The sequence below is a fragment of the Bacillus rossius genome, chromosome 1, assembly GCF_032445375.1.
Source record: "Bacillus rossius redtenbacheri isolate Brsri chromosome 1, Brsri_v3, whole genome shotgun sequence".
Lineage (NCBI taxonomy): Eukaryota > Metazoa > Arthropoda > Insecta > Phasmatodea > Bacillidae > Bacillus > Bacillus rossius.
The window spans coordinates 241,456,782-241,470,121 of NC_086330.1; the positions used below are offsets into that span (position 1 = coordinate 241,456,782).

The window sequence follows — 13,340 nt, forward strand, 5'->3', positions numbered from 1 at the left end:
CTCTAGTTTCAACAGATCGAAGTTCCAGAGAATGATAAACTCCCTAATCTCTATCGGTATTATGATTCCGTAAGCAAAAGAGTTAGCGGAATAATTCCAATCAAGGGCGTATATAAAGGGGGGCCCAGGGGGCCCGGGCCCCCCCCGAAATCAGAAGAAAAAAATAAAAATTAATAGACCTTGCATGTAAGGCTGATAACTAAAGTTTATAGTGCAGGATAACATTAATTAAGCACTACACAATTTTTTTTTAAGAAAATGAAACTATTATAATTACATATTTTTTTTTTAGACCCTTATAATGTTTCGTGGTTTCGTGGTTGTGCATAAGTTTTTTCAGGCAAAGTGGAACTTTGTTAGACAGGTGATACTCTTACCATTTAGGATTCCAAATCCAATAATTAAAGTTACATTGAACCCCGAATTTACGTATGCTTAGGTTTTACGAGGGGAGGCAAGGGGAGAATATTATCCAGGGGATGGAGAGGTAAGCCATGTCATGATGCCGCCTGCCACCGTCGCGCCAGCCAGCCGGACTAGTGTCGCGCGCCCACTTACTTTGTAGAAACCTATGTACCGTCGCCACACTTCTAAACGCAATGTCAGATTTATTTTACTCCTCTTATAGGAACATAATTTAGAGTATTAAAGACCATACAAAATAAATGTTGTGCGTTAACGAATGCTTGTGAGTAGGTGCGGCAAAAATAAACCAATGAAAACATTAGCATTCACTTGTGCCTTTCTTGCGCGGGCTGTCTAAGCGTTACTTCACTGCGCTTCCGCTTTGAGCGCTGAAACTTGTCCTCAATTGTTTACATTGGACTCTCCGTTCTGTGCCCTCCCTTTTCTATAGTTTTTTCTTATGTTGTTGGCACGTGTGTTATAATTCTTTATCTGCTTGTCTGTCAAGTTAGTTTATCTGTATCTGTAGCTGTGTTTATTGAATTGGTGACTGTATCTGCTATCATCTGGATGTTCCTGTTCTGGAATCTTTAATTTTTATTTAAGTAAACTGCATTAATAATGAAGAGATAAGCTTCTATTCAAAACTTTTTTTACGAAAAGAGTGTAAATAGACCTGTTAGTGACAGTGCTGACGTTGACTGTGCCAGTAACAATGTTTCTTCTGGTGTCGCAAGTACTAGTGCCGTTGATCCAGCACCAGCTGCGGAAGACTTCAAGCAAGTAAGAAAAAATATATTTGATATTGGAAACTATTGTCAATGCAATTCCGTTCGTTCGTTAACGAATGAAGAAAAAATTACACTTGTAGAAAATATTTGGAAACCTCATCCTGTATACAAATTTCCTTCTACTTCTAGTAGTTCTTCTAGTTCAAATCATACTAGATCTTTTCAAATGAAATGGCTAGAAGAATTTGAGTGGTTAGCTTTCTCTGAAGAAAAATCAGGGTCTTTTTGTAAATATTGCGTAATATTTTCACACTCCAAAAGTGTAGGAAAAGGAGATCACCAAGAAACAGGAGCATTAATAACAAGGGCTTTTAGTAATTTGAAAAAAGCCAAGGAAATTTTTCGTAAATATGAAAATTACACGTAGGTACCATAAAACATTAGTTTCGATTGCTGAAAACACAAAATCAATTGTTACAAAAAAAAATCTGAGTGTGTTATAAATCAAGTCAATACTCAAAGGAGATTGAATATTGAAAAAAAAAAAAAAAAAACAGGGAAAGACTGATCCCTATCATACAAACAATAAGATTTTGTGGAAGACAGCAAATCGCACTAAGAGGTCATCATGACAGTGGACGTATAAGCCTAGAAGAGCCAGAAAATAATGACGGAAATTTTCGATCACTGCTGAGATACTGAGCAAACAGTGGCGATAATGACCTAAAAGACCAGTTAATGAAAAATGGAGGGAGGAGCATGTACACTAGTTCTTTTATTCAAAACGAGCTCATTAACACGTTTGGTCATTTAATCCAATCCCAAATTGTGAAAAATGTCAGGAATTCTATTTTTTATTCCGTTTTAGCAGATGAAACAACTGACATTGGCCAAATAGAACAGTTTTCTCTTTGTGTACGGTATGTTGAAGACCATTCATACAATATTAGAGAAGATTTCCTAACTTTTGTCCCCGTTTATGACGTTACTGGTGCAGGCTTAGCTAACACACTGTTAGAGACCTTGTCAAATTTAGGGCTTGACTTAAAGAAAATGAGAGGTCAAGGATACGATGGCGCTGCCACGATGAGAGGGCAATTCAGAGGGGTACAAGCTGCTATCAAAGGAAAACTACCACTAGCTTTGTACTCACATTGTTCTTCACATAGTCTAAATTTGTGTTTGTCAGATTCAAGTAAAATTCCTTCTATAAGAAATTGTATGGGCGTTATCAAAGAAGTCTGCGGATTCTTCCATATGTCAGCCAAAAGAACTGAAATATTGAAATCAACGATATCTGACTGTTGTCCTGAACAGAAAAAAAAAGAAACTTATCTCAATATGTGAAACACGATGGGTGGAAAGGCACGACTCAGTGATTTTATTTAAAGAGATTTTAGAACCAATTCTCCTCTCTCTTTTGAAAATAGAAGAAGAATTAAGTGACTCAGCACCTAAGGCACATGCTCTTAGTAGTTCTATCAGTCAATTTCAATTTCTTGTTAATATTTTTTTTTTGAGCCAGATGCTATCAACTACACATAACTTATCTGTGAACCTTCAAAGAAAAAACATAGATCTTTCTCAAGCCATTGCAAATGTTATAAGTGTCTTAGATCTGCTATCTAAACAAAGGGAAAATGCCAATGACAACTTCAAATCCCTGTATTCTCAAGTAAAGGAATTTTCTACAAAACTCGACATTAAAGAAGAGATTCCTAGAGTTTGTCGCCATCAAACAGCCCGCAGCAACGTTCCTTACAGCACAGAAGAAGAATACTACCGACGAGCTGTTTATGTACCTTACCTTGATGATTTTTGTAATTCACTGAAAGAACGCTTTGAATCTCACAAGGATACAGTTGCATCCTTACAACAAATCCTTCCAGGATTTTGTATCAAAACAGATTTATGTTCATTGGAAGCTGCTTTCAATTTCTACGAAGATGATTTGTCACATAGAGAGGTCGTGCAAAGTGAGTTTATGTTGTGGAAAGAAAAGTGGAGTCAGGAAAAATCAGAAAATCTTCCCAAAACAGCCATTAGTTCTCTAGAAAAGTGTGACAAGACTTTCTTCCCTAACATTACTATAATCTCTTGAAACTGTTAGCAGTTCTGCCTGTTTCTGTCGCAACCGTAGAAAGAAGCTTCTCAAGCTTAAGAAGATTGAAGACTTACATAAGAAATACCACATCAGAAACTAGGCTTGATGGATTAGCATTACTTTCGATCCATAGAGACATTAAAATAAGCGATGAAGAAGTACTTGATAAATTTGCTAGTAAACCAAGAAATCTGGACTTCGTTTTGTAAACGTTACATAAAAAGCGAATTTTTAAAATTTATTTACATCATTACACCCTTTTTATAGCTCAAAATAATAAACCAACATTATTTTCCATTGTACAAAATTTACTTTTGTTGGGTTGTTGGGACAAGAGGGAAAAAAATCTTTACTAAAAAAAGGTAACACATTAAGTAAAAAAGAAAAAAAGTAAAGGGAAAAGGGAAATTAATATAAACGTGAATACAATTAAATTTTAAATACGCACGTTTTTCAAAACAACGTGTTATTATATTATAAAAAATCAATGCAGTTCTGTTATAAAAATAACCGAAAACATAAATAAATAGAAATAATAAATATATTGTTTAGTCCTAAAACTTTCCTAAAAACCCTTTGTAAACTTACATAATCATTAAATGATGTTGATTAAAAAAAAGCAAGCATAAATGATGGTAAGCTCGGTCATATTGGGCCCCCCCCCCAAAATTATAACCTATATTCGCCACTGATTCCAATAGTTTGTAAAGTCGTTGCGATACTTAATTCTGCTAGCGTAAGTTCAAGAAATGGGTATACCAATTCCCTGTGGGATACAGGTCATTCCGCTAGCGGAAATTTTCTGACAGCGTCAAGATTATGCCACATTGAAAAAAAAAAAAAAAACGAAAATGAGCTTTGCGCATCCGCGTAATTTGGGCAACAGAACGGTATCCAATAGGACACCAAAATCAGCTACTTAAAAATATGGGACTAGACCTACCCTATCGTGTACTAGGATCACAGTTAGTGTACTACAGGTGTTGAATATTGAACATAATATCCCTTATTTTTGTGTTTTGGAAAATTGGCCCCAATGTTTTATTAAATAATTGTTACCTACCTCTATGGTCGAAGATTTATGAACAGATTGTTTTGTTTCTTCATTGGAAGAACGTTACAATTTTGTCGTGCTTGTTGAAATAAGTTGTTATTTTGTTATTAGTGGTTAAAAGTTTGTACAGTAGATAATATCCAAATCACAATTTGTTTTTTTTTTTAATATTGCAAGTTTTTTTTGTTTATTTTGGAAAGTTTTGAAACCTTATAGCTGCTTGAATGTGTTTATGAAGCAGTGAGGTACTTCGCTGGTTGTACTGGAAACTATACAAGCTGAAGTACGTTCTGGTAATCGACGTGCGGATTTGGTTCGAAGTATTTTGAAATGAATACAGTATGTATGATGCAAAGAGAAATTTTGTCATAATGTTTTGCATGATTTACTAGTCATTGAATTTTAAAGTAATTTCACTTGTGAAATCTTCAATATATTGACTGATCACAGCCAGGTAACGTAATTTATAAGAGATTATACTGAGGTGTGTGGAGGCACTTGTCTCTGGTAATGTTATAGATAATAAATACTGTACCTGATTAATTTACCATTCAGTTCCATTTTATCAATAACTTACCTATGTTAGTAACTGTAATACACCATTACCAGTTATGCATCGTATGTAGGGATAGTGTTTGAATTGAAATGTTGAGTGGGTAGCTGTTCATATATAAACAGGAACAAATCATTGCCTTTTAATAAAGATTGGGCAGTTTCATTTGTGCCTGGGTCATTCCATTACCTCGTTTAGGGTAAAATTTCAATCCGGATTGAACCTGGAGTGGAGTGAACTCGGAGTGAATGTGTAACGAACATAGACTGACAAATGTGTTTATGGTAAATATCAATCCAGATTGAAATGTAAACAAGATCGAAGTTGGAGTCAACATGGACTGAAAATGTTGTGGTCATTCCATATCAAATCAACCAATGAAAAATTAATTTAGAAACTTCATGTTTCAGATTTATATGATTTTTTGTATATTGGTAATATCAACTAAATACATTATAAATCTATTTTTTCTGAAAAAAAATGTTGAGTAGCTTTTTTTGTATAAATTTTTGAAAATTGCAAAAATAGCCAATTTTAGCAATGTTTTGGATCACTCATATACTTGTAGGTTTCCAACCAATGGTGCTAGAAGGCTGTTTGACAGCTCATTTTAAAGGTCATTGAATGGGCTTCAATTTGATATGTAACATGACCAACTTCGGAAAAAATAATAATTTTTATTTGTTTTCAAAATTTTTAATATTGAATTTCTAAAAAACACCATTTTCGATTTTTTTTAAAAAAAAGTATGGGTAAATATGTATTGTACGGATTAGCGCCAAAAAAAATCGTACAAATATGAAATAACTTTCATTATATGCTATCTTACGTCCTGTTTTCAGAACCACCTGCGGAGATAAAAAATTCCAATTACTTTTGGAGATATCGAATTTTTTAATTTTCATTTTTTGGCGATTTTTTAAAAAAAAAATTTAAAAATCCGAAAATACCTTTATTCTGTGTTCTTTAACTTCCTCTTTTCATTAAACCCGGCGAAGATCAGAAATTCCAAATACTTTAGGAGATATGGAATTTTTTTAATTTTCATGTTGTGCACTGATGCGGTTGAGCGGGAAACCTACGATTCACAGATCCTTCTGGACATACCCGAATACTCACGTTGGCAAGCCTTCTTTTCTTAAAATTAGCAAGAAGTAATTAAAAATACTTTAAAACATTGTAGATGGTTGGTTATATTAGGTAAGTATAGCTACATTAAAAAAACTGTAAAATCATTTTATGGTTGCTTAGCAAATAACATTTTAATATGTAGCTATCCAGCGCTAGGAAACCGTTTACATGATTTCACAGTATTTTTAATGTAGCTATCCTAACCAAATCAACCATCCACAATGTTTTGAAATATTTATAATGTAGCTAACATAACTTAATTGACCATTAGTTTTAATGAGTTGCATATTTATTTACAATAAACAAACAAAAAAAAAAACCGAAGATGCACGATCGGGCGTTTGCCTCTCGTCTGTTGAAAGAAGGCTTGCCAACGTGAGTATTCGGGTATGTCCAGAAGGTTGAGTGAATCGTAGGCTTCCCGCGTTTACCATTGTTGCTTGTTTACAAGTATTATTATTTTTTTTTTCGCGACGTAGTTGAACGACTACATCACGTAAAAAGAAAATTACGTGAGTTCCTACTGTTCATCCTTTTTCCCGGTTTGTTAGGTCAGGTCAGCTACATTATAAATACTTTAAAACTAAACAACCATTAAAATTAATTTTTATTATTTTTAATGTCCGTTCAGTTTCAAAGTATTTATACTGTAGCTGACCTGACCTAATCTACCTTTTGTCCCATTTTGTTAGGTCAGGTCAGTTACATTATAAATACTTAAAACTATACAAGTAAAATTAATTGATATTATTTTTAATTTCCCTTTATTTTAAAGTATTTATCATGTAACTAACCTTACCTAATGGAAAATTTCTGTTATTTAGGCATTCACGCACACACGGCAAAATATAAAATGGCGTCTGTTGAATGATTAGATAGGGCTTGTATTGCAAAATAAGAACGGCGATATCTCCAAAAGCAGTAGCGGATCCAGAGGGGGGGCTAAGGGGCTCAAGCCCCCCCCAAAAGCATCTGGATCCACTATTGTTTTAGTGTTTGCCTTGATAAAGCCTAGCCTCAGCTGGGTCAAGCCCCTCCCAAACCAAAATCCTGGATCCCCCACTGTCCAAAAGTAATTGGAATATTTAATCTCCGCAGGCGGTTTTGAAAAGAGGACGCAAAAGAGCATATAATGAAAGTTATTTCATATTTGTACGATTTTTTTTGGCGCTAATCCGTACAATAAATATTTACCAAAGTATGTTATTCCTACATATATTGGTTAGATTTGTGCCAAATTTCAAGGTGGAGAATCAATGGGATCATGAGTAAATAAAAATGAGAAGTTCAAAGCACTTGATCTTGCTGAAAGGATGTAGCTTAAGTTATAACTGACAAAACATATATTTGCTCATGAAAAAAATCTGTTTAGTATATATTTAATTATTTACAGTTTTCACTTAGGTTGTGGCATACTTCGTTCAAGCAGGTGTGATGTCTCTACAATCTCTTCTTTAGTGAGTGTAAAAGTTCTCCCAGTTGCTGTACAAGGTTCAACCTTTTTAAGAAGATTTTCAGTTCTAATGTCTGGTATATCGGCTCTTGGTGTTGGATAAAAAAAGGAAGCAGCAGGTCCTTTGGGATGTAAAAAACTGACTTTAACTACATTATTCTCATTATTTTTTGCCAATATACATGCAAGCCACCAAAAGTTGTCGTATTTCACAGTAACATGATTTGTCAGTCATAACTTGGGCTACATCTGTTCAGCAAGATCACGTGCTTTGTATTATCATATTGATCAAATGTTTAATCAAAGAACACTGGATGAATGCTAGGTAAGATTTGTTATCCGTGTTTTATAATTTGTAAAAAATGTTTAGTCTATAACAATAAAATTGGAATACTTTACTAAGTCAAAATTGTATGTAAAATTATGCTACTCTTCCTTGCTGCAACTATTTCTTAAGGCGGCATGGTATCTAAACAAGAGCTAAATGCATTAATTAAAAACTTAAGGTTACTTGAAGCCAAAACTTCTGCCTTGGTAATTTCGAACATTTAATTGCTGCGGAAGAAACAACGCTCGAGAATTGTCTTTTTAGGACGTCTGCTAATAAAGTTGGCAAATAACATTATGTAGGATTGTTGTTTTGCAGTTTTTCAATGTTGTCTTCCAAAAACCAATAACGTCCAACTGACGCTTAAAGCATTTATTTTATCTACCATGCCCCCTTAAGAGGCCGTGTCAGTAAATGTTTATTTCCAATATTCTGCTCTAGAAGTTCTCTCTTTTAACAGTGAGATTTAGTGGCTTTTTCAACCGAAGGAACTGTAGCCGCAGCGCGTGATAAAGCTACTATACCCTTATCACAGGATTAGTGGGAAGGTTGACAGCTCGAGTTTACTCGACGAAAAATGTATCTGGTTCCTCGACAATCTGAGAGGATGACAATCTGACCGGCGGCTCACTAGGAAATTGCGGATGCAGGGATTCAGAATCAAGAAACCTCACTTATACAACTATGGTATGAGTCGAATCTAAAAATTTTAATACTTTAAACGTATCGGAATACAATTAATCTTCAAACATGTGGTAATTATTCTTTATCTGGATGTAATAGTCCGTGATAAATAATGTTAGTTGACATTAAAAAGTATACGAAATTCATCATGTAACGTTTTAAAAGGATAATAACATAAATGCATATGTTTAGATATTGCATATGCATCACACACAATCTAAATACAATCTCACTTAAGTCAGACTACCTAATTTTTTACAATGCACCATCATACAGTTTAACAGAGGTAGGTGAACCTCTTATCGACGTTGTTTCAAAGAATTTAAATTTACAAATATTATACTATTTATCTTAATACGATATGTAGCCTACCTTTATGAATACGAACTTACAAAAAAATTATTGAATTTATCACATTACACTTTAACATTACACAAGACTAAAACACTAACAAAACTTAATTTTATACATTGCTGTAGCATATTAGAAGACGAAATAACTCACAAGACTAACATTAAGAGGGCTGCATTACAAATTTACTTTACAGAGAAGAAAATATCCTTTCAAGATATTTCATTACCTCATTCATTACATAATACTGCCGTTGATGTGATCGTAGATATAAAGTATTTAAAAAATATATTCCATTATGTTTATGTAAATATTTTGAAAACGTTATTGCTTAAAGATGCTCATTATTTAAATAATAACGAATCTTTTACTTTTATGTACTGAACAAACAAAATACTTATAAGTTAATAAGAATAAGCTTAGTTGAGTAACATCTTCAATTTGTATTGAATTCAATGTACATATCGAAAATCATGTACAATGAATGCAACAGATTGAATTCAATAAATATTTGATCTTGTGAAACGGCCATAATATTGATGTAGATTAGGGACCGGAAAAATTCGTGGTTTCGACGGCCTTCAGGATAGACTGCACATTCCCCTGTACACTCGGGCAAATAACGGCAGCAGTGGCGTAGCGTGGGTGGGGCGGAGGGGGCGGCCCGCCCCAGGCGACAGCCCGCGGGGGCGGGTCGCCGGTGAAGCGGGTTGAGATCTGATCTATGATTCATTCATTACATGTGTCAGACACACTATAATGTTCCATTTTTATCTAGAATTTTGCGCACCAACTATTTTTTAATATTTATTTAAAAGAAAAACTGCGAAATCACTGACAGAGCTCTTTATAACGTTTGTTTGTTTACATACGAACAGCAACATCGCATCACACCGCGCCGCCCGGCGCGCGCGAGCCGAGTTGAGCGGCACTCCTTATTGTGTTAATTACTCATACAAAATCTTTTGTTTCACGCGTCGGCCCGTGTCGATGCCTCTCTTTCGCACTCATTGAATTTAGTACTACGCATTGTACTGTAAAGTTTGACCTTAACCCAGGGCAAACCAAACAACTTCCGCAAACCGGGACACAGTAAAACTCATATATTGCCCCGTACCGCGAGCGCAGGTAAACCCAAAAAAATATTAAAACCCAAACTAATAGCAGGCTTAAAAAATACTAATAAGGTTGCGAACAGTGAGAGGAGGCAGCAAGTTAAAAAGACACAAAATTTATATGACAACATTTTATATATATATATATATATATATATATATATATATATATATATATACATATATATATCATAAAATCGTTTCATCACAAATCGGTGCATCCATCATAAAATACATACCCTATTACTACTCATAAAAATAGCTATATAATAATACTAAAAAAATACTTTAACAATTCCCCCGAAAAATTATAATTTGATCATATACTTCGGAGCTCCGAAAATTAAATATAATTACCAAAAAGGCGTTAAAAATATATAAGAACATAACTCCGATAGACTATCAAACTTGACTATATTGTCGATTGAACAAGAATTGGCTGCTAATATTGATTTTGACAAAGTTATTTCTGACTTCGCTGCTCATAAGGCCCGTAGAATCCGCTTGTAAAACCGCTCATCCTATTTTAACTTCAATAAAAGGTACCTCATTGCATGTGAAATTTAATTTTAATTAAGCACCTATAGAATGGGGGCGGCAAAATGGGTTTCCCGCCCCAGGCGCCGAGATGGCACGCTACGCCACTGAACGGCAGTTCATTTGCTGCTGACTTGTTAGTCGTCTCAGCTTGTTTGTCTGTGATTCGATCCTTCTTTGGTTGGTGTTTTATAATTGGTTGAGATTCGTCCAGATGAACAGTAAGCCAATAGCAAAATCATCTAAAAGGTATATGTATTTGACTTCTAGCCTATCGCCGAATGAATCCGCGAATTTTTCCGGTCTCTATTAATTATAGATGCTCACATGCATCGTGAGAGTCCGTATAAAGCCTATTACAATTCTATAAGTATACATTAAAATGCTTTTAAAATATACATGTGTAATATAATTAAAACTTGTTTAAGTAAGATCATCACAAAAAAAATGAAAATCCTTCAACAGTAAGTGATGTTTTATAAGATTTTAACAAAACACACTTACAATAAGAGAATACTAATCATACCACATAATTCAACACAAAATATACATTCCAGTAGGCGCTACGTAAAAACAACTTCTATTTTTATGCTGATAACTCTGCATTGTTTTATATATATCATTATTTCTAACTTTTAATATTCTCTACACATTAACTGAAATTACTTATTTACAGAGTCTTAGCTAATGTTGGTCTGTACCACATAGGTACAGTACGTACGATATCTCTACGCAAAACACATACAGTTCATTATTAGTAATATCAATTATATTTCATGAACATAATGAAATTAGTATAGGCCCTAGGTTGTTCACTGTTAATTGAGTACTTCTGAAGTATTTTCATTGTGAGTTAACATACATACCAAATGCCATTCTTCCAGTAAAGTTACAAAGAAGACAAGAAGATAATATAAATATGTATGTAGTACCATATTTTAAACCCCTATTAAATGAATAATAACTCAATCTCTATTCTGGAATATTAAGTAATAATTTTTATTAATGTTATTTATAACTTAAATAAAATGACAACTAACAAATTAGTAAAAAAATATAATTACGTGCGATATAGTGTGACATTTGTACTTGGACGGCAAACGAATATAATAAAATGTCTATGACAATGTTAACTTTACTCATTATTATGGAAAGAAACAAAATGGGCAGATAAGCATATTCTACGCTGACATTTAAAAATGCTCAATTTAAAATGAACATTCCAAGAAAATTTATTTTATATCACCACAAAAAATCAAACTGCGGCGTCATTTTCCCGATGACAAACAAAAAAGTTGTATGGTCGCGAATAATACATTCGTATGGCGTCACATCAGCGGAATATTCCCTTGGCATAAATGTGTGAATTCTGTGGCACTAATGGAGAAGTAAACCTTCGCTCGAACACAAAAACAAATGAACGAACAGCTTTTTTTTTTTTTTTTGATAAGATGTGTAATCGGAGACCCCTGGGGTGGTTGAAGAGTGTCAGGTCGGTCGCCAGACCAGATAGTAAAAGCTCAGGGGCTGAGGATAGAAAAGGCATATCTCCAAATTATTAAGTATAAATGTTGTCATGTAATAGTTAAAGACTTGATTACACCCAGGTTTATAAACCCATCATGATCATGAAGACACTGATCGGAAGGTAATGTGCAATACATTTCAATGGCGTTTTCAGTTTTTGCTAAATAATTATAAATATAAGCAAAATTTCAATGTATCTGGACAAATCAAAATATTGATAATATTATTTTCATCACAGAAATAATATATGATATGATAAATAAATTTGAAAAAAGCGGTTATGTTAAATGTATTGTATACTTTCAGTAGGCAAAATTTCCGGCCCCTACCTCTTATAGACTTTGAGAAAAACTGCCTTTTAAAATAACATTGATATAGATAGGAGCGCAAATTTGTGACACGGCCTCTTAAGCATCTACTAAACTTCTCATTTTTATTTACTCATGATCCCATTGATTCTCCATCTTGAAATTTGGCACAAATCTAACCAATATATGTAGGAATAACATACTTTTTTTTAAAAAAAAATCGAAAATGGTGTTTTTTTTAGAAATTCAATATTAAAATTTTTGAAAACAAATAAAAATTATTTTTTTTTCCAAATATGGTCATGTTACATATCAAATTGAAGCCCATTCAATGACTTTTAAAATGAGCTGTCAAACAGCCTTCTAGCACCATTAGTTGGAAACCTACAAGTATTTAAGTGATCCAAAACATTGCTAAAATTGGCTATTTTTGCAATTTTCAAAAATTTATACAAAAAAAACTACTCAAATTTTTTTTTTAGAAAAAATAGATTTATAATGTATTTAGTTGATATTACCAATATACAAAAAAACATGAAAATCTAAGGTGTAGAGGTTAAGGCCTCTGGTTGATTTCATATGGAATGACCCAACTTCCATCTCTGTCCACACATTCCTCTGCTCTTTTTTTTTTTTTTGCCATTTTCACAAATTATGCCTGTAATGCAATGAGACCAATAACAAACAATGCAATATGGCGGCGGCTTGCTTGTGTGTATTTTCTTTCCACTCCAGTCCGTGTTTAAAGTAAAATCTCAATCCGGATTCTTCAGTCCAGTCCACCTCAACAAGTGGAGTGGATTATCTCACTTCACTCCAACTTCAGTTCACAACAAAGTGTTTTAAGTAAAATTCTAAACGAGGTACATGTCAGTTCATCCAACAAAAATTGAAAATGTAACCTTTTTTTTTTAATTTTGATAAAAATTGGTTCATTTGTTTGGTGACATAAAGCCACTTAAAAACCAAAATTTCAGATTTTTATCTCAAATACTTCCTGAGAAATCGAAGGTTTCGTTGTGACCATTTTTGCCCTAAAACATGTTTTAATGACAGCAT

At 33.6% G+C, this 13,340-nt stretch overlaps 1 protein-coding gene across 3 annotated transcripts in view; it reads left to right on the forward strand.

Annotated features, from left to right (window-relative positions):
• Positions 1 to 4,152: 4,152 nt before the first annotated feature.
• Positions 4,153 to 13,340, forward strand: part of LOC134527418 (ubiquitin-conjugating enzyme E2 S) — a 65,281-nt gene continuing 56,093 nt past the window's right edge. The window contains exon 1 of one of the 3 annotated variants that reach the window (XM_063360089.1): positions 4,153 to 4,633. In XM_063360089.1, the coding sequence (XP_063216159.1) occupies positions 4,625 to 4,633 (9 nt within the window). In that variant the 5' untranslated portion in view covers positions 4,153 to 4,624. Of the gene's footprint in view, positions 4,749 to 13,340 lie in introns of all 3 variants that reach the window. The other 2 variants (XM_063360090.1, XM_063360091.1) reach the window with 2 other exon arrangements.